We start from the raw sequence: 24341 nt of genomic DNA on the forward strand, positions 1-24341 counted from the left end.
GGATTGAAGGATTGGGGAGAAGGTGGGTCAGTGGGATTGAGGGATTGAGGAGAAGGTGGGTCAGTGGGATTGAGGGATTGGGGAGAAATTGGGTCAGTGGGATTGAGGGATTGGGGTAAAGTGGGTCAGTGGGATTGAGGGACTGGGGAAGTTGGGTCAGTGGGATTGAGGAGAGGGTGGGTCAGTGGGATTGAGGAGAAGGTGGGTCAGTGGGATTGAGGTCTGAACATGCTACTTTCTCAATGTCCCAACATCACATGTCTCCTCTTTTGCCTTGCTGACTGCGACTCTCTATCTCTTCCATTCTTTTGCTCTCTCTCTCCATTGCACTCTGTGTGTATCCATCCACATCTCTTACACTCTCTCTCTCTCGCTCTCGCTCAATCTATGTTCTTCATCCGCCTCAGGACATGTGACCCACCGTGAGGATTCGAACGCTCGTACATATGCGGTGACCAGTCAGGTTAACATAACGGTCACAAGAGACGACAATGGCATCGATATTGTCTGCAGTGTGGACCATGAAACGCTGGATCCTAATGCTTATAAAACTTCACAGAGGATAAACGTATACTGTGAGTATCAGGGTGCACCAACTGCCCTTCCACAAAACGAACATTGAGAATATCTCCTCCTGTCCACAATCCCAATACACCCCAAACCCATCCCATTCACTCCAACTGTACACAATCCCAATGGATCCGATCCCCTTCCCATTTACTCCCATAGTACACAATCCCAATGGACCCAAACCCCTTCCCATTCACTTCCACTGTTCACAAACACAATAGACCCAGAACCCGATACCTTTCACTCCCATTGTACACAATCCCAATGGACTCAAACCCTTTCCCATTCACTCCCATTGCACACAATCCCAATGGACCCAAACTACTCCCCATTCACTACCGCTGTACACAAGCCCAATGTACCCAAACCCCTTCCCATTCACTCCCACTGTACACAATCCCAATGGCCCCAAACCCCTTCCCAGTCACTCCCACTGTACACAATCCCAATTGACCCAAATCCCGTCTCATTCACTCCCACTGTACACAATCCCAATGGACCCAAACCCCTTCCCATTCACTCCCACTGTACACAATCCCAATGGACCCAAACCCCTTCCCATGCACTCCCACTGCACACAATCCCAATTTACCCAAACCCCTTCCCATTCACTCCCACTGTACACAATCCCAATGGACCCAAATCCCTTCCCATTCACTCCCACTGTACACAATCCCAATGGACCCAAACCCTTCCCATTCACAACACTGTACACAATCCCAATGGACCCAAACCCCTTCCCATTCACTCCCACTGAACACAATCCCAATGGATCCAAACCTCTTCCCATTCACTGCCATTGTGCACAATCCCAATGGATCCAAATGCCTTCCCATTCCCTCCCACTGTACACAATCCCAATGGACCCAAACCCCTTCCCATTCACTCCCACTGTACACAATCCCAATGGACCCAAACCCCTTCCCATTGACTCCCACTGTACACAATCCCAATGGAGCCAAACCCCTTCCCATTCACCCTCACTGTGCACAATCCCAATGGTCCCAAACCCCTTCCCATTCACCGCACTGTACACAATCCCAATCGAAACAGACCCCTTCCCATTCACTCCCACTGTACGCAATCCCAATGGAGCCAAACCCCTTCCCATCCACTCCCACTGTACACAAACCCAATGGACTCAACCCCCTTCCCATTCACTCCCACTGTACACAATCCCAATGGACCCCAAACCCCTTCCTATTCACTCCCACTGCACACAGTCCCAGGGGACCCAAGCCCTTTCCCATTCACTCCCACTCTACACAATCCCAATGGAACCAAACCCCTTCCTATTGACTCCCACTGTACACAATCCCAATGGACCCAATCCCCTTCCCATTCGCTCCCCTGTACAAAATCCCAATGGACCCAAACTCCTTCCCATTCACTCCCACTGTACACAATCCCAATGGACCTAGACCTCTCCCAATTCACTCCCGCTATGCACAATCCCAATGGTCCCAAACCCCTTCCTATTCACTCCCACTGTACACAATCCCAATGGTACCAAACCCCTTCCCATTCACTCATACGGGACACAATCGAATGGACACAAACCCCTTCCCATTCAATCCCACTCTACACAATCCCAATGGACAGAAAAACATTTGCATTCACGTCCACTGTACACGATCCCAATGGACCCAAACGCCTTCCCATTCCCTCCCACTGAACACAATCACAATGGACCCGAACCCCTTCCCATTTACTCCCACTGTACACAATCCCAATGGACCCAAACCCCTTCCCATTCACTCTCACTGTACACAATCCCAATGGACTCAAACCCCTTCCCATTCACTCCCACTGTTCACATTCCAAATGGACTCCAAACCCCTTCCCATTCACTCCAACTGTACACTATCCCAGTGGACCCAAACCCCTTCCCACTCAATCCCACTGTACACATTCCCAATGGACCCAAACCCCTTCCCATTCACTCCCACTGTACACAATACCAATGGACCCCAAACCCGTTCCCATTCACTCCCACTGTACACAATCCCAATGGTTCCAAACCCCTTCCCATTCACCTCCACTGTACACAATGCAATGGACACAAACCCCTTCCCATTCACTCCCACTGTACACAATCCAATTATTACGGGTAAGGCAGATGAAATTAGAGCTTGGATTAGTACTTGGAACTCTGATGTTGTTTCCATTACAGAGACCTGGTTGAGGGAAGGGCAGGATTGATGCTAAACGTTCCAGGATTTATTTGTTTCAGGAGGTGGATGTAAAAGGGGAGGCGGAGTTGCGCTACTGGTTCGGGAGAATATCACAGCTGTACTGCGGGAGGACACCTCAGAGGGCAGTGAGGCTATATGGGTAGAGATCAGGAATAAGAAGGGTGCTGTCACAATGTTGGGGGTTTACTACAGGCCTCCCAACAGCCAGCGGGAGATAGAGGAGCAGATAGGTAGACAGATTTTGGAAAAGAGTAAAAACAACAGGGTTGTGGTGATGGGAGACTTCAACTTCCCCAATATTGACTGGGACTCACTTAGTGCCAGGGGCTTAGACGGGGCAGAGTTTGTAAGGAGCATCCAGGAGGGCTTCTTAAAACAATATGTAGACAGTCCAACTCGGGAAGGGGCGGTACTGGACCTGGTATTGGGGAATGAGCCCGGCCAGGTGGTAGATGTTTCAGTAGGGGAGCATTTCGGTAACAGTGACCACAATTCAGTAAGTTTTAAAGTACTGGTGGACAAGGATAAGAGTGGTCCGAGGATGAATGTGCTAAATTGGGGGAAGGCTAATTATAACAATATTAGGCGGGAACTGAAGAACATAGATTGGGGGCGGATGTTTGAGGGCAAATCAACATCTGACATGTGGGAGGCTTTCAAGTGTCAGTTGAAAGGAATTCAGGACCGGCATGTTCCTGTGAGGAAGTAGGATAAATACGGCAATTTTCGGGAACCTTGGATAACGAGAGATATTGTAGGCCTCGTCAAAAAGAAAAAGGAGGCATTTGTCAGGGCTAAAAGGCTGGGAACAGACGAAGCCTGCGTGGAATATAAGGAAAGTAGGAAGGAACTTAAGCAAGGAGTCAGGAGGGCTAGAAGGGGTCACGAAAAGTCATTGGCAAATAGGGTTAAGGAAAATCCCAAGGCTTTTTACACGTACATAAAAAGCAAGATGGTAGCCAGGGAAAGGGTTGGCCCACTGAAGGATAGTCAAGGGAATCTATGTGTGGAGCCAGAGGAAATGGGCGAGGTACTAAATGAAGACTTTGCATCAGTATTCACCAAAGAGAAGAAATTGATAGATGTTGAGTCTGGAGAAGGGTGTGTAGATAGCCTGGGTCACATTGAGATCCAAAAAGACGAGGTGTTGGGTGTCGTAAAAAATATGAAGGTAGATAAGTCCCCAGGGCTTGATGGGATCTACCCCAGAATACTGAAGGAGGCTGGAGAGGAAATTGCTGAGGCCTTGACAGAAATCTTTGGATCCTCACTGTCTTCAGGGGATGTCCCGGAGGACTGGAGAATAGCCAATGTTGTTCCTCTGTTTAAGAAGGGTAGCAAGGATAATCCAGGGAACTACAGGCCGGTGAGCCTTACTTCAGTGGTAGGGAAATTACTGGAGAGAATTCTTCGAGACAGGATCTACTCCCATTTGGAAGCAAGTGGACGTATTAGTGAGAGGCAGCATGGTTTTGTGAAGGGGAGGTCGTGTCTCACTAACTTGATAGAGTTTTTCGAGGAGGTCACTAAGATGATTGGTGCAGGTAGGGCAGTGGATGTTGTCTATATGGACTTCAGTAAGGCCTTTGACAAGGTCCCTCATGGTAGACTAGTACAAAAGGTGAAGTCACACGGGATCAGGGGTGAGCTGGCAAGGCGGATACAGAACTGGCTCGGTCATAGAAGGCAGAGAGTAGCAATGGAAGGATGCTTTCTAATTGGAGGGCTGTGACCAGTGGTGTTCCACAGGGATCAGTGCTGGGACCTTTGCTGTTTGTAGTATATATAAATGATTTGGAGGAAAATGTAACTGGTCTGATTAGTAAGTTTGCAGACGACACAAAGGTTGGTGGAATTGCGGATAGCGATGAGGACTGTCAGAGGGTACAGCAGGATTTAGATTGTTTGGAGACTTGGGCGGAGAGATGGCAGATGGAGTTTAATCCGGACAAATGTGAGGTAATGCATTTTGGAAGGTCTAATGCAGGTAGGGAATATACAGTGAATGGTAGAACCCTCAAGAGTATTGAAAGTCAAAGAGATCTAGGAGTACAGGTCCACAGGTCACTGAAAGGGGCAACACAGGCGGAGAAGGTAGTCAAGAAGGCATATGGCATGCTTGCCTTCATTGGCCGGGGCATTGAGTATAAGAATTGGCAAGTCATGTTGCAGCTTTATAGAACCTTAGTTCGGCCACACTTGGAGTATAGTATTCAATTCTGGTCACCACACTACCAGAAGGATGTGGAGGCTTTAGAGAGGGTGCAGAAGAGATTTACCAGAATGTTGCATGGTATGGAGGGCATTAGCTATGAGGAGCGGTTGAATAAACTCGGTTTGTTCTCACTGGAACGAAGGAGGTTGAGGGGAGACCTGATAGAGGTCTACAAAATTATGAGTGGCATGGACAGAGTGGATAGTCAGAGGCTTTTCCCCAGGGTAGAGGGGTCAATTACTAGGGGGCATAGGTTTAAGATGAGAGGGGCAAGGTTTAGAGTAGATGTAGGATGCAAGTTTTTTACGCAGAGGGTAGTGGGTGCCTGGAACTCGCTACCGGAGGAGGTGGTGGAAACAGGGACGACAGAGACATTTAACGGGCATCTTGACATATACATGAATAGGATGGGAATAGAGGGATACGGACCCAGGAAGTGTAGAAGATTGTAGTTTAGTCGGGCAGCATGGTCGGCACGGGCTTGGAGGGCCGAAGGGCCTGTTCCTGTGCTGTACATTTCATTGTTCTTTGTTCATTGTTCTTGACACAAACCCCTTCCCATTCACTCCCACTGTACACAATTCCAATGGACCCAAACGCCTTCCCATTCACTCCCACTGTATACAATCCCAATGGACTCAAACCTCTTCCCATTTACTCCCACTGTACACAATCCCAATAGACCCGAACCCCTTCCCATTTACTCCCACTGTAAACAATCCCAATCGAAACAAACCCCTTCCCATTCACTCCCACTGTACACAATCCCAATTAAGCCAAACCCCTTCCCATCCAGTCCCACTGTACACAATCCCAATTGACCCAAACCCCTTCCCATTCACTCCCACTGTACACAATCCCAATGGACCCAAACCCCTTCCCATTCACTCCCACTGTACACAATCCCAATGGACCCAAACCCCTTCCCATTCACTCCCACTGTACACAATCGCAATCGCCCCAAACCCCTTCCCATTCACTCCCACTATACACAATCCCAATGGGCCCAAACCCCTTCCCACTCACTCCCACTTTACACAATCCCAGTGGATCCGAGCCCTTTCCCATTCACTCCCACTGTACACAATCGCAATGGACCCAAACCCTTCACATTCACAACACTGTACACAATCCCAATGGACCCAAACCCCTTCCCATTCACTCCCACTGAACACAATCCCAATGGATCCAAACTTCTTCCCATTCACTGCCATTGTGCACAATCCCAATGGATCCAAATCCCTTCCCATTCCCTCCCACTGTACACAATCCCAAAGGACCCAAACCCCTTCCCATTCTCCCTCGCTGTGCACAATCCCAATGTTCCCAAACCCCTTCCCACTCACTCCCACTGTACACAATCCCAATGGACCCAAACCCTTCCCATTCTCTCCTACTGTACACAATCCCAATGGACCAAAACCCCTTCCCATTCACTCCCACTGTCCAAAACCCCAATCGCTCCAGACCCCTTCCCATTCACTCCCACTATACACAATTCCCCTGGGCCCAAACCCCTTCCCACTCACTCCCACTGTACACAATCACAATGGACCCCATCCCATTCCCATTCACTCACATAGGACACAATCCCAATGGACCCAAACCCCTTCTCATTCACTTCCACTGTTCACAATCCCAATAGACCGCGGACCCCATACCTTTCACTCCCATTGCACACAATCCCAATGGACTCAAAACGTTTCCCATTCACTCCCACTGTACACAAACCCAATGGACCCAAACCCCTTCCCATTCACTCCCACTGTACACAATCCCAATGGACCCAAACCCCTTCCCATTCACTCCGACTGTACACAATCCCAATGGACCCAAACCCCTTCCCATTCACTACCACTGTACACAATCCCAATGGACCCAAACACCTTCCCATTCACTCCCACTGTACACAATCCCAATCGATACAAACTCCTTCCCATTCACTCTCACTGTACACAATCCCAATGGAGCCAAAACCCTTCCCATCCACTCCCACTGTACACAATCCCAATGGAAACACACCCCTTCCCATTCACTCCCACTGTACACAACCCCAATCGCTCCAAATCCCTTCCCATTCACTCCCACTGTACACAATCCCAATAGACCCCGGACCCCATACCTTTCACTCCCATTGTACACAATCCCAATGGACTCAAAACCTTTCCCATTCACTCCCATTGCACACTATCCCAATGGACCCAAACCACTCCCCATTCACTCCCACTGTACACAATCCCAATGGACCCAAACCCCTTCCCATTCACTCCCACTGTACACAAACCCAATGGACCCAAACCCCTTACCATTCACTCCGACTGTACACAATCTCAATGGACCCAAATCCCGCCTCATTCACTGTGACTGTACACAATCCCAATGGACCCAAACGCCTTCCCATTCACTAGCACTGAACACAATCCCAAAGGACCCAAACCCTTCCCATTCTCCCTCGCTGTGCACAATCCCAATGTTCCCAAACACTTCCCATTCTCTCCAACTGTACACTATCCCAATGGACCCAAACCCTTTCCCATTCACTCCCACTGTACACAACCCCAATCGCCCCAAACCCCTTCCCATTCACTCCCACTGTACACAATCACAATGGACCCCATCCCATTCCCATTCACTCACATAGGACACAATCCCAATGGACCCAAACCCCTTCCCATTCACTTCCACTGTTCACAATCCCAATAGACCGCGGACCCCATACCTTTCACTCCCATTGCACACAATCCCAATGGACTCAAAACCTTTCCCATTCCCTCCCATTGCACACAATCCAAATGAACCCAAACCCCTCCCAATTCACTCCCACTGTACACAAACCCAATGGACCCAAACCCTTTCCCATTCACTCCCGCTGTACACAATCCCAATGGACCCAAACCCCTTCCCATTCACTCCGACTGTACACAATTCCAATGGACCCAAATCCCGTCCCATTCACTACCACTGTACACAATCCCAATGGACCCAAACACCTTCTCATTCACTCCCACTGTACACAATCCCAATCGAAACAAACCCCTTCCCATTCACTCCCACTGTACACAATCCCAATGAAGCCAAAACCCTTCCCATCCACTCCCACTGGACACAATCCCAATGGAAACACACCCCTTCCCATTCAATCCCACTGTACACAACCCCAATCGCCCCAAATCCCTTCCCATTCACTCCCACTAGGCACAATCCCAATGAGCCCAAACCCCTTCCCACTCACTCTCACTGTACACAATCACAATGGACCCCATCTCCTTCCCATTCACTCCCATAGGACACAATCCCAATGGACCCAAACCCCTTCCCATTCACTCCCACTGTAAACAATCCCAATGGACACAAACCCCTTCCCATTCACTCGCACTGTAGACAATCTCAATGGACCCAAATCCCGTCCCATTCACTGTGACTGTACACAATCCCAATGGGCCCAAACGCCTTCCCATTCACTCGCACTGTACACAATCCCAATGGACCCAAACCCTTCCCATTCACTCCCACTGCACACACGCCCAATGGACCCAAATCCCTTCCCTTTCACTGCCACTGTACACAATCCCAATAGGCCCAAATCCCTTCCCATTCACTCCCACTGCACACACTCTCAATGAACCCAAACCCCTTCCCATTCACTCCCACTGTACACAATCCCAATGAACCCAAACCCCTTCCCATTCACTCCCACTGAACACTATCCCAAAGGTTCCAAACCTCTTCCCATTCACTGCCAATGTGCAAATTCCCAATGGATCCAAATCCCTTCCCATTCCTTCCCACTGTACACAATCCCAATGGACCCACACCCCTTCCCACTCTCCCTCATTTTACACAATCCCAATGTTCCCAAACCCTTTCCGTTTCACTCCCACTGTACACAATCCCAATGGACCCAAACCCATTCCCATTCACTCCCACTGTACACAGCCCCAATCGCCCCAAACCCCTTCCCATTCACTCCCACTATACACAATCGCCCTGGGCCCAAACCCCTTCCCACTCACTCCCACTGTACACAATCACAATGGACCCCATCCCCTTCCCATTCACTCCCACTGTACACAATCCCAATGGACCCAAACCCCTTCCCATTCACTCCCACTGTACACAATCCCAGTGGACTCAAACCCCTTCCCATTCACTCCCACTGTACACAAACCCAATGGACCCCAAACCCCTTCCCATTCACTCCCACTGTTCACAAACCCAATGGAGCCAAACCCCTTCCCATTCACTCCCACTGTACACAATCCCAATGGACTCCAAACCCCTTCCCATTCACTCCCATAGGACACAATCCCAATGGACCCAAACCCTTCCCATTCACTCCCACTGTACACTATCCCAACGGAGCCAAAACCCTTCCGATCCACTCCCACTGTACACAATCCCAATGGAAACACACCACTTCCCATTCACTCCCACTGTACACAACCCCAATTGCCCCAAACCCCTTCCCATTCACTCCCACTAAGCACAATCCCAATGGGCCCAAACCCCTTCCCACTCACTCCCACTGTACACAATCACAATGGACCCCATCTCCTTCCCATTCACTCCCATAGGACACAATCCCAATGGACCCAAACCCCTTCCCATTCACTTCCACTGTACACAATCCCAAAGGACCCAAACCCCTTCCCATTCTCCCTCGCTGTGCACAATCCCAATGTTCCCAACCCCTTCCCATTCACTGCCATTGTGCAGAATCCCAATGGATCCAAATCCCTTCCCATTCCCTCCCACTGTACACAATCCCAAAGGACCCAAACCCCTTCCCATTCAATCCCACTGTACACAACCCCAATTGCCCCAAACCCCTTCCCATTCACTCCCACTAAGCACAATCCCAATGGGCCCAAACCCCTTCCCACTCACTCCCACTGTACACAATCACAATGGACCCCATCTCCTTCCCATTCACTCCCATAGGACACAATCCCAATGGACCCAAACCCCTTCCCATTCACTTCCACTGTACACAATCCCAAAGGACCCAAACCCCTTCCCATTCTCCCTCGCTGTGCACAATCCCAATGTTCCCAACCCCTTCCCATTCACTGCCATTGTGCAGAATCCCAATGGATCCAAATCCCTTCCCATTCCCTCCCACTGTACACAATCCCAAAGGACCCAAACCCCTTCCCATTCTCCCTCGCTGTGCACAATCCCAATGTTCCCAAACACTTCCCATTCTCTCCAACTGTACACTATCCCAATGGACCCAAACCCTTTCCCATTCACTCCCACTGTACACAACCCCAATCGCCCCAAACCCCTTCCCATTCACTCCCACTGTACACAATCACAATGGACCCCATCCCATTCCCATTCACTCACATAGGACACAATCCCAATGGACCCAAACCCCTTCCCATTCACTTCCACTGTTCACAATCCCAATAGACCGCGGATCCCATACCTTTCACTCCCATTGCACACAATCCCAATGGACTCAAAACCTTTCCCATTCCCTCCCATTGCACACAATCCAAATGGACCCAAACCCCTCCCCATTCACTCCCACTGTACACAAACCCAATGGACCCAAACCCCTTCCCATTCACTCCCGCTGTACACAATCCCAATGGACCCAAACCCCTTCCCATTCACTCCGACTGTACACAATTCCAATGGACCCAAATCCCGTCCCATTCACTACCACTGTACACAATCCCAATGGACCCAAACACCTTCTCATTCACTCCCACTGTACACAATCCCAATCGAAACAAACCCCTTCCCATTCACTCCCACTGTACACAATCCCAATGAAGCCAAAACCCTTCCCATCCACTCCCACTGGACACAATCCCAATGGAAACACACCCCTTCCCATTCAATCCCACTGTACACAACCCCAATCGCCCGAAATCCCTTACCATTCACTCCCACTAGGCACAATCCCAATGAGCCCAAACCCCTTCCCACTCACTCTCACTGTACACAATCACAATGGACCCCATCTCCTTCCCATTCACTCCCATAGGACACAATCCCAATGGACCCAAACCCCTTCCCATTCACTCCCACTGTAAACAATCCCAATGGACACAAACCCCTTCCCATTCACTCGCACTGTAGACAATCTCAATGGACCCAAATCCCGTCCCATTCACTGTGACTGTACACAATCCCAATGGGCCCAAACGCCTTCCCATTCACTCGCACTGTACACAATCCCAATGGACCCAAACCCTTCCCATTCACTCCCACTGCACACACGCCCAATGGACCCAAATCCCTTCCCTTTCACTGCCACTGTACACAATCCCAATAGGCCCAAATCTCTTCCCATTCACTCCCACTGCACACACTCTCAATGAACCCAAACCCCTTCCCATTCACTCCCACTGTACACAATCCCAATGAACCCAAACCCCTTCCCATTCACTCCCACTGAACACTATCCCAAAGGTTCCAAACCTCTTCCCATTCGCTGCCAATGTGCAAATTCCCAATGGATCCAAATCCCTTCCCATTCCCTCCCACTGTACACAATCCCAATGGACCCACACCCCTTCCCACTCTCCCTCATTTTACACAATCCCAATGTTCCCAAACCCTTTCCCTTTCACTCCCACTGTACACAATCCCAATGGACCCAAACCCCTTCCCTTTCACTCCCACTGTACACAGCCCCAATCGCCCCAAACCCCTTCCCATTCACTCCCACTATACACAATCGCCCTGGGCCCAAACCCCTTCCCACTCACTCCCACTGTACACAATCACAATGGACCACATCCCCTTCCCATTCACTCCCACTGTACACAATCCCAATGGACCCAAACCCCTTCCCATTCACTCCCACTGTACACAATCCCAGTGGACTCAAACCCCTTCCCATTCACTCCCACTGTACACAATCCCAATGGACACCAAACCCCTTCCCATTCACTCCCACTGTTCACAAACCCAATGGAGCCAAACCCCTTCCCATTCACTCCCACTGTACACAATCCCAATGGACTCCAAACCCCTTCTCATTCACTCCCATAGGACACAATCCCAATGGACACCAAACCCCTTCCCATTCACTCCCAATATGCACAATCCCAATGGTCCCAAACCCCTCCCATTCACTCCCACTGTACACAATCCCAATGGACCCAAACCCCTTTCCATTCACTCCCACTGTACACAATCCCAATGGACTCAAACCCCTTCCCATTCACTCCCACTGTACACAATCCCAATCGCCCCAAACCCCTTCCCATTCACTCCCACTATACACAATCGCCCTGGGCCCAAACCCCTTCCCACTCACTCTCACTGTACACAATCCCAATGGACCTAAACCCCTTCCCATTCACTCCCACTGTACACAATCCCAATGGACTCAAACCCCTTCCCATTCACTCCCACTGTACACAATCCCAATGGACCCCAAACCCCTTCCCATTCACTCCCACTGTTCACAAACCCAATGGTGCCAAACCCCTTCCCATTCACTCCCACTGTACACAATCCCAATGGACTCCAAACCCCTTCCCATTCACTCCCACTGTACACAATCCCAATGGACGCAAACCCTTCCCATTCTCTCCTACTGTACACAATCCCAATGGACCCAAACCCCTTCCCATTCACTTCCACTGCACACAATCCCAATGGACCCAAGCCCCTTCCCATTCGCTCCCGCAGTACACAATCCGAATGGTGCCAAACCCCTTCCCATTCACTCCCACTGCACACACTCTCAATGGACCAAATCCCCTACCCGTTCACTCCCACTATGCACAATCCCAAAGGTCCCAAACCCCTTCCCATTCGCACCCACTGTACACCATCCCAATGGACCCAAATCCCTTCCCATTCACAACACTGTACACAATCCCAATGAACCCAAACCCCTTCCCATTCACTCCCACTAGGCACAATCCCAATGAGCCCAAACCCCTTCCCACTCACTCTCACTGTACACAATCACAATGGACCCCATCTCCTTCCCATTCACTCCCATAGGACACAATCCCAATGGACCCAAACCCCTTCCCATTCACTCCCACTGTAAACAATCCCAATGGACACAAACCCCTTCCCATTCACTCGCACTGTAGACAATCTATATGGACCCAAATCCCATCCCATTCACTGTGACTGTACACAATCCCAATGGGCCCATACGCCTTCCCATTCACTCGCACTGTACACAATCCCAATGGACCCAAACCCTTCCCATTCACTCCCACTGCACACACGCCCAATGGACCCAAATCCCTTCCCTTTCACTCCCACTGTTCACAAACCCAATGGTGCCAAACCCTTTCCCATTCACTCCCACTGTACACAATCCCAATGGACTCCAAACCCCTTCCCATTCACTCCCACTGTACACAATCCCAATGGACCCAAACCCTTCCCATTCACTCCCACTGCACACAATCCCAATGGACCCAAGCCCCTTCCCATTCGCTCCTGCTGTACACAATCCGAATGGTGCCAAACCCCTTCCCATTCACTCCCACTGCACACACTCTCAATGGACCAAATCCCCTACCCGTTCACTCCCACTATGCACAATCCCAATGGTCCCAAACCCCTTCCCATTCACACCCACTGTACACCATCCCAATGGACCCAAATCCCTTCCCATTCACAACACTGTACACAATCCCAATGAACCCAAACCCCTTCCCATTCACTCCCACTGTACACAATCCCAATGAACCCAAACCCCTTCCCATTCACTCCCACTGAACACTATCCCAAAGGTTCCAAACCTCTTCCCATTCACTGCCATTGTGCACATTCCCAATGGATCCAAGTCCCTTCCCATTCCCTCCCACTGTACACAATCCCAATGGACCCAAAACCCTTCCCATTCACTCCCACTGTACACAATCCCAATGGTACCAAACCACTTCCCATTCACCTCCACTGTACACAATCCAATGGACACAAACCCCTTCCCATTCACTCCCACTGTACACAGCCCCAATCGCCCCAAACCCCTTCCCATTCACTCCCACTATACACAATCGCCCTGGGCCCAAACCCCTTCCGACTCACTCCCACTGTACACAATCCCAATGGACCCAAACCCCATTCACTCCCACTGTACACAATCCCAATGGACCCCAAACCCCTTCCCATTCACTCCCACTGTTCACAAACCCAATGGAGCCAAACCCCTTCCCATTCACTCCCACTGTACACAATCCCAATGGACTCCAAACCCCTTCCCATTCACTCCCACTGTACACAATCCCAATGGACCCAAACCCCTTCCCACTCAGTCCCACTGTACACAATCCCAATGGACCCAAACCCCTTCCCATTCACTCCCACTGTACACAATCCCAATGATACCAAACCCCTTCCCGTTCACGCCCACTGTACACAATCCCAAAGGTACCAAACCCCTTCCCATTCACCTCAACTGTACACAATCCAATGGACACAAACCCCTTCCCATTCACCCCCACTGTACACAATCCAATGGACACAAACCCGTTCCCATTCAATCCCACTGTACACAATCCAATGGACACCAACCCCTTCCCATTCACTCCCTCTGTACACAATTCCAATGGACCCAAACCCCTTCCCATTCACTCCCACTGTACACAATCCCAATGGTACCAAACCCCTTCCCTTTCACCTCCACTGTACACAATTCAATGGACACAAACCCTTTCCCATTCACTCCCACTGTACACAATCCAATGGACACAAAGCCCTTCCCATTCACTCCCACTGTGCACAATCCCAATGGACCCGAATCCCTTCCCATTTACACCCACTGTACACAATCCCAATAGACCCGAACCCCTTCCCATTTACTCCCACTGTACTCAATCCCAATAGAACCAAACCCCTTCCCATTCACTCCCACTGTACACAATCCCAATGGACACAAACCCCATCCCATTCACTCCCACTGTACACAATCCCAATGGACCCAAACCCCTTCCCATTCACTCCCACTGTACACAATCCCAATGGTACCAAACCCCTTCCCATTCACGCCCACTGTACACAATCCCAAAGGTACCAAACCCCTACCCATTCACCTCAACTGTACACAATCCAATGGACACAAACCCCTTCCCATTCACCCCCACTGTACACAATCCAATGGACACAAACCCCTTCCCATTCACTCCCACTGTACACAATCCAATGGACACAAACCCCTTCCCATTCACTCCCACTGTACACAATTCCAATGGACCCAAACCCCTTCCCATTCACTCCCACGGTACACAATCCCAATGGTACCAAACTCCTTCCCTTTCACCTCCACTGTACACAATCCAATGGACACAAACCCTTTCCCATTCACTCCCACTGTACACAACCCAATGGACCCAAACCCCTTCCCACTCTCCCTCATTTTACACAATCCCAATGTTCCCAAACCCTTTCCCTTTCACTCCCACTGTACACAATCCCAATGGACCCAAACCCCTTCCCATTCACTCCCACTGTACACAGCCCCAATCGCCCCAAACACCTTCCCATTCACTCCCACTATACACAATCGCCCTGGGCCCAAACCCCTTCCCACTCACTCCCACTGTACACAATCACAATGGACCCCATCCCCTTCCCATTCACTCCCACTGTACACAATCCCAATGGACCCAAACCCCTTCCCATTCACTCCCACTGTACACAATCCCAATGAACCCAAACCCCTTCCCATTCACTCCCACTGAACACTACCCCCAAAGGTTCCAAACCTCTTCCCATTCACTGCCATTGTGCACATTCCCAATGGATCCAAGTCCCTTCCCATTCCCTCCCACTGTACACAATCCCAATGGACCCAAACCCCTTCCCATTCACTCCCACTGTACACAATCCCAATGGACCCCAAACCCCTTCCCATTCACTCCCACTGCTCACAAACCCAATGGAGCCAAACCCCTTCCCATTCACTCCCACTGTACACAATCCCAATGGTACCAAACCCCTTCCCATTCACGCCCACTGTACACAATCCAATGGACACAAACCCCTTCCCATTCACCCCCACTGTACACAATCCAATGGACACAAACCCCTTCCCATTCACTCCCACTGTACACAATCCAATGGACACAAACCCCTTCCCATTCACTCGCACTGTACACAACCCAATGGACACAAACCCCTTCCCATTCACTCCCACTGTACTCAATCCCAATAGAACCAAACCCCTTCCCATTCACTCCCACTGTACACAATCCGAATGGTACCAAACCCCTTCACATTCACTCCCACTGTACACAACCCAATGGACCCAAACCCCTTCCCATTCACTCCCACTGTACACAATCCCAATAGACCCAAACCCCTTCACATTCACTCCCACTGTACACAACCCAATGGACCCAAACCCCTTCCCATTCACTCCCACTGTACACAACCCAATGGACCCAAACCCCTTCCCATTCACTCCCACTGTACACAATCCCAATGGACCCAAACCCCTTCCCATTCACTCCCACTGTACACAACCCAATGGACCCAAACCCCTTCCCACTCTCCCTCATTTTACACAATCCCAATGTTCCCAAACCCTTTCCCTTTCACTCCCACTGTACACAGCCCCAATCGCCCCAAACCCCTTCCCATTCACTCCCACTATACACAATCGCCCTGGGCCCAAACCCCTTCCCACTCACTCCCACTGTACACAATCATAATGGACCCCATCCCCTTCCCATTCACTCCCACTGTACACAATCCCAATGGACCCAAACCCCTTCCCATTCACTCCCACTGTACACAATCCCAATGGACTCAAACCCCTTCCCATTCACTCCCACTGTACACAATCCCAATGGACCCCAAACCCCTTCCCATTCACTCCCACTGTTCACAAACCCAATGGAGCCAAACCCCTTCCGATTCACTCCCACTGTACACAATCCCAATGGACTCCAAACCCCTTCCCATTCACTCCCATAGGACACAATCCCAATGGACACCAAACCCCTTCCCATTCACTCCCAATATGCACAATCCCAATGGTCCCAAACCCCTCCCATTCACTCCCACTGTACACAATCCCAATGGACCCAAACCCCTTTCCATTCACTCCCAATGTACACAATCCCAATGGACTCAAACCCCTTCCCATTCACTCCCACTGTACACAATCCCAATCGCCCCAAACCCCTTCCCATTCACTCCCACTATACACAATCGCCCTGGGCCCAAACCCCTTCCCACTCACTCTCACTGTACACAATCCCAATGGACCCAAACCCCTTCCCATTCACTCCCACTGTACACAATCCCAATGGACTCAAACCCCTTCCCATTCACTCCCACTGTACACAATCCCAATGGACCCCAAACCCCTTCCCATTCACTCCCACTGTTCACAAACCCAATGGTGCCAAACCCCTTCCCATTCACTCCCACTGTACACAATCCCAATGGACTCCAAACCCCTTCCCATTCACTCCCACTGTACACAATCCCAATGGACCCAAACCCTTCCCATTCTCTCCTACTGTACACAATCCCAATGGACCCAAACCCCTTCCCATTCACTCCCACTGCACACAATCCCAATGGACCCAAGCCCCTTCCCATTCGCTCCCGCTGTACACAATCCGAATGGTGCCAAACCCCTTCCCATTCACTCCCACTGCACACACTCTCAAAGGACCAATTCCCCTACCCGTTCACTCCCACTATGCACAATCCCAATGGTCCCAAACCCCTTCCCATTCACACCCACTGTACACCATCCCAATGGACCCAAATCCCTTCCCATACACAACACTGTACACAATCCCAATGAACCCAAACCCCTTCCCATTCACTCCCACTGTACACAATCCCAATGAACCCAAACCCCTTCCCATTCACTCCCACTGAACACTATCCCAAAGGTTCCAAACCTCTTCCCATTCACTGCCATTGTGCACATTCCCAATGGATCCAAGTCCCTTCCCATTCCCTCCCACTGTACACAATCCCAATGGACCCAAAACCCTTCCCATTCACTCCCACTGTACACAATCCCAATGGTACCAAACCACTTCCCATTCACCTCCACTGTACACAATCCAATGGACACAAACCCCTTCCCATTCACTCCCACTGTATCCATTCCCAATGGACCCAAACCCCTTCCCATTCACTCCCACTGTACACAGCCCCAATCGCCCCAAACCCCTTCCCATTCACTCCCACTATACACAATCGCCCTGGGCCCAAACCCCTTCCGACTCACTCCCACTGTACACAATCCCAATGGACCCAAACCCCATTCACTCCCACTGTACACAATCCCAATGGACCCCAAACCCCTTCCCATTCACTCCCACTGTTCACAAACCCAATGGAGCCAAACCCCTTCCCATTCACTCCCACTGTACACAATCCCAATGGACTCCAAACCCCTTCCCATTCACTCCCACTGTACACAATCCCAATGGACCCAAACCCCTTCCCACTCAGTCCCACTGTACACAATCCCAATGGACCCAAACCCCTTCCCATTCACTCCCACTGTACACAATCCCAATGGTACCAAACCCCTTCCCGTTCACGCCCACTGTACACAATCCCAAAGGTACCAAACCCCTTCCCATTCACCTCAACTGTACACAATCCAATGGACACAAACCCCTTCCCATTCACCCCCACTGTACACAATCCAATGGACACAAACCCGTTCCCATTCAATCCCACTGTACACAATCCAATGGACACCAACCCCTTCCCATTCACACCCACTGTACACCATCCCAATGGACCCAAATCCCTTCCCATTCACAACACTGTACACAATCCCAATGAACCCAAACCCCTTCCCATTCACTCCCACTGTACACAATCCCAATGAACCCAAACCCCTTCCCATTCACTCCCACTGAACACTATCCCAAAGGTTCCAAACCTCTTCCCATTCACTGCCATTGTGCACATTCCCAATGGATCCAAGTCCCTTCCCATTCCCTCCCACTGTACACAATCCCAATGGACCCAAAACCCTTCCCATTCACTCCCACTGTACACAATCCCAATGGTACCAAACCACTTCCCATTCACCTCCACTGTACACAATCCAATGGACACAAACCCCTTCCCATTCACTCCCACTGTACACAGCCCCAATCGCCCCAAACCCCTTCCCATTCACTCCCACTATACACAATCGCCCTGGGCCCAAACCCCTTCCGACTCACTCCCACTGTACACAATCCCAATGGACCCAAACCCCATTCACTCCCACTGTACACAATCCCAATGGACCCCAAACCCCTTCCCATTCACTCCCACTGTTCACAAACCCAATGGAGCCAAACCCCTTCCCATTCACTCCCACTGTACACAATCCCAATGGACTCCAAACCCCTTCCCATTCACTCCCACTGTACACAATCCCAATGGACCCAAACCCCTTCCCACTCAGTCCCACTGTACACAATCCCAATGGACCCAAACCCCTTCCCATTCACTCCCACTGTACACAATCCCAATGGTACCAAACCCCTTCCCGTTCACGCTCACTGTACACAATCCCAAAGGTACCAAACCCCTTCCCATTCACCTCAACTGTACACAATCCAATGGACACAAACCCCTTCCCATTCACCCCCACTGTACACAATCCAATGGACACAAACCCGTTCCCATTCAATCCCACTGTACACAATCCAATGGACACCAACCCCTTCCCATTCACTCCCTCTGTACACAATTCCAATGGACCCAAACCCCTTCCCATTCACTCCCACTGTACACAATCCCAATGGTACCAAACCCCTTCCCTTTCACCTCCACTGTACACAATTCAATGGACACAAACCCTTTCCCATTCACTCCCACTGTACACAATCCAATGGACACAAAGCCCTTCCCATTCACTCCCACTGTGCACAATCCCAATGGACCCGAATCCCTTCCCATTTACACCCACTGTACACAATCCCAATAGACCCGAACCCCTTCCCATTTACTCCCACTGTACTCAATCCCAATAGAACCAAACCCCTTCCCATTCACTCCCACTGTACACAATCCCAATGGACACAAACCCCATCCCATTCACTCCCACTGTACACAATCCCAATGGACCCAAACCCCTTCCCATTCACTCCCACTGTACACAATCCCAATGGTACCAAACCCCTTCCCATTCACGCCCACTGTACACAATCCCAAAGGTACCAAACCCCTACCCATTCACCTCAACTGTACACAATCCAATGGACACAAACCCCTTCCCATTCACCCCCACTGTACACAATCCAATGGACACAAACCCCTTCCCATTCACTCCCACTGTACACAATCCAATGGACACAAACCCCTTCCCATTCACTCCCACTGTACACAATTCCAATGGACCCAAACCCCTTCCCATTCACTCCCACGGTACACAATCCCAATGGTACCAAACTCCTTCCCTTTCACCTCCACTGTACACAATCCAATGGACACAAACCCTTTCCCATTCACTCCCACTGTACACAACCCAATGGACCCAAACCCCTTCCCACTCTCCCTCATTTTACACAATCCCAATGTTCCCAAACCCTTTCCCTTTCACTCCCACTGTACACAATCCCAATGGACCCAAACCCCTTCCCATTCACTCCCACTGTACACAGCCCCAATCGCCCCAAACACCTTCCCATTCACTCCCACTATACACAATCGCCCTGGGCCCAAACCCCTTCCCACTCACTCCCACTGTACACAATCACAATGGACCCCATCCCCTTCCCATTCACTCCCACTGTACACAATCCCAATGAACCCAAACCCCTTCCCATTCACTCCCACTGAACACTACCCCCAAAGGTTCCAAACCTCTTCCCATTCACTGCCATTGTGCACATTCCCAATGGATCCAAGTCCCTTCCCATTCCCTCCCACTGTACACACTCCCAATGGACCCAAAACCCTTCCCATTCACTCCCACTGTACACAATCCCAATGGTACCAAACCACTTCCCATTCACCTCCACTGTACACAATCCGATGGACACAAACCCCTTCCCATTCACTCCCACTGTATCCATTCCCAATAGACCCAAACCCCTTCCCATTCACTCCCACTGTACACAGCCCCAATCGCCCCAAACCCCTTCCCATTCACTCCCACTATACACAATCGCCCTGGGCCCAAACCCCTTCCCACTCACTCTCACTGTACACAATCCCAATGGACCCAAACCCCTTCCCATTCACTCCCACTGTACACAATCCCAATGGACCCAAACCCCTTCCCATTCACTCCCACTGTACACAATCCCAATGGACCCCAAACCCCTTCCCATTCACTCCCACTGCTCACAAACCCAATGGAGCCAAACCCCTTCCCATTCACTCCCACTGTACACAATCCCAATGGTACCAAACCCCTTCCCATTCACGCCCACTGTACACAATCCAATGGACACAAACCCCTTCCCATTCACCCCCACTGTACACAATCCAATGGACACAAACCCCTTCCCATTCACTCCCACTGTACACAATCCAATGGACACAAACCCCTTCCCATTCACTCGCACTGTACACAACCCAATGGACACAAACCCCTTCCCATTCACTCCCACTGTACTCAATCCCAATAGAACCAAACCCCTTCCCATTCACTCCCACTGTACACAATCCGAATGGTACCAAACCCCTTCACATTCACTCCCACTGTACACAACCCAATGGACCCAAACCCCTTCCCATTCACTCCCACTGTACACAATCCCAATAGACCCAAACCCCTTCACATTCACTCCCACTGTACACAACCCAATGGACCCAAACCCCTTCCCATTCACTCCCACTGTACACAACCCAATGGACCCAAACCCCTTCCCATTCACTCCCACTGTACACAATCCCAATGGACCCAAACCCCTTCCCATTCACTCCCACTGTACACAACCCAATGGACCCAAACCCCTTCCCACTCTCCCTCATTTTACACAATCCCAATGTTCCCAAACCCTTTCCCTTTCACTCCCACTGTACACAGCCCCAATCGCCCCAAACCCCTTCCCATTCACTCCCACTATACACAATCGCCCTGGGCCCAAACCCCTTCCCACTCACTCCCACTGTACACAATCATAATGGACCCCATCCCCTTCCCATTCACTCCCACTGTACACAATCCCAATGGACCCAAACCCCTTCCCATTCACTCCCACTGTACACAATCCCAATGGACTCAAACCCCTTCCCATTCACTCCCACTGTACACAATCCCAATGGACCCCAAACCCCTTCCCATTCACTCCCACTGTTCACAAACCCAATGGAGCCAAACCCCTTCCGATTCACTCCCACTGTACACAATCCCAATGGACTCCAAACCCCTTCCCATTCACTCCCATAGGACACAATCCCAATGGACACCAAACCCCTTCCCATTCACTCCCAATATGCACAATCCCAATGGTCCCAAACCCCTCCCATTCACTCCCACTGTACACAATCCCAATGGACCCAAACCCCTTTCCATTCACTCCCAATGTACACAATCCCAATGGACTCAAACCCCTTCCCATTCACTCCCACTGTACACAATCCCAATCGCCCCAAACCCCTTCCCATTCACTCCCACTATACACAATCGCCCTGGGCCCAAACCCCTTCCCACTCACTCTCACTGTACACAATCCCAATGGACCCAAACCCCTTCCCATTCACTCCCACTGTACACAATCCCAATGGACTCAAACCCCTTCCCATTCACTCCCACTGTACACAATCCCAATGGACCCCAAACCCCTTCCCATTCACTCCCACTGTTCACAAACCCAATGGTGCCAAACCCCTTCCCATTCACTCCCACTGTACACAATCCCAATGGACTCCAAACCCCTTCCCATTCACTCCCACTGTACACAATCCCAATGGACCCAAACCCTTCCCATTCTCTCCTACTGTACACAATCCCAATGGACCCAAGCCCCTTCCCATTCGCTCCCGCTGTACACAATCCGAATGGTGCCAAACCCCTTCCCATTCACTCCCACTGCACACACTCTCAAAGGACCAATTCCCCTACCCGTTCACTCCCACTATGCACAATCCCAATGGTCCCAAACCCCTTCCCATTCACACCCACTGTACACCATCCCAATGGACCCAAATCCCTTCCCATACACAACACTGTACACAATCCCAATGAACCCAAACCCCTTCCCATTCACTCCCACTGTACACAATCCCAATGAACCCAAACCCCTTCCCATTCACTCCCACTGAACACTATCCCAAAGGTTCCAAACCTCTTCCCATTCACTGCCATTGTGCACATTCCCAATGGATCCAAGTCCCTTCCCATTCCCTCCCACTGTACACAATCCCAATGGACCCAAAACCCTTCCCATTCACTCCCACTGTACACAATCCCAATGGTACCAAACCACTTCCCATTCACCTCCACTGTACACAATCCAATGGACACAAACCCCTTCCCATTCACTCCCACTGTATCCATTCCCAATGGACCCAAACCCCTTCCCATTCACTCCCACTGTACACAGCCCCAATCGCCCCAAACCCCTTCCCATTCACTCCCACTATACACAATCGCCCTGGGCCCAAACCCCTTCCGACTCACTCCCACTGTACACAATCCCAATGGACCCAAACCCCATTCACTCCCACTGTACACAATCCCAATGGACCCCAAACCCCTTCCCATTCACTCCCACTGTTCACAAACCCAATGGAGCCAAACCCCTTCCCATTCACTCCCACTGTACACAATCCCAATGGACTCCAAACCCCTTCCCATTCACTCCCACTGTACACAATCCCAATGGACCCAAACCCCTTCCCACTCAGTCCCACTGTACACAATCCCAATGGACCCAAACCCCTTCCCATTCACTCCCACTGTACACAATCCCAATGGTACCAAACCCCTTCCCGTTCACGCCCACTGTACACAATCCCAAAGGCACCAAACCCCTTCCCATTCACCTCAACTGTACACAATCCAATGGACACAAACCCCTTCCCATTCACCCCCACTGTACACAATCCAATGGACACAAACCCGTTCCCATTCAATCCCACTGTACACAATCCAATGGACACCAACCCCTTCCCATTCACTCCCTCTGTACACAATTCCAATGGACCCAAACCCCTTCCCATTCACTCCCACTGTACACAATCCCAATGGTACCAAACCCCTTCCCTTTCACCTCCACTGTACACAATTCAATGGACACAAACCCTTTCCCATTCACTCCCACTGTACACAATCCAATGGACACAAAGCCCTTCCCATTCACTCCCACTGTGCACAATCCCAATGGACCCGAATCCCTTCCCATTTACACCCACTGTACACAATCCCAATAGACCCGAACCCCTTTCCATTTACTCCCACTGTACTCAATCCCAATAGAACCAAACCCCTTCCC

General features: G+C 50.7%; 1 protein-coding gene across 4 annotated transcripts in view; it reads left to right on the plus strand.

Annotated features, from left to right (window-relative positions):
• Positions 1-24341, plus strand: part of LOC140410315 (cell adhesion molecule 3-like) — a 434594-nt gene that overhangs the window by 293934 nt on the left and 116319 nt on the right. For all 4 annotated transcript variants that reach the window (XM_072498308.1, XM_072498306.1, XM_072498307.1 and 1 more), the window contains exon 5: positions 408-575. In XM_072498308.1, the coding sequence (XP_072354409.1) occupies positions 408-575 (168 nt within the window). The remainder of the gene's footprint in view (positions 1-407; positions 576-24341) is intronic.

This window comes from Scyliorhinus torazame, chromosome 4 (assembly GCF_047496885.1).
Source record: "Scyliorhinus torazame isolate Kashiwa2021f chromosome 4, sScyTor2.1, whole genome shotgun sequence".
Classification (NCBI taxonomy): Eukaryota; Metazoa; Chordata; class Chondrichthyes; order Carcharhiniformes; family Scyliorhinidae; genus Scyliorhinus; species Scyliorhinus torazame.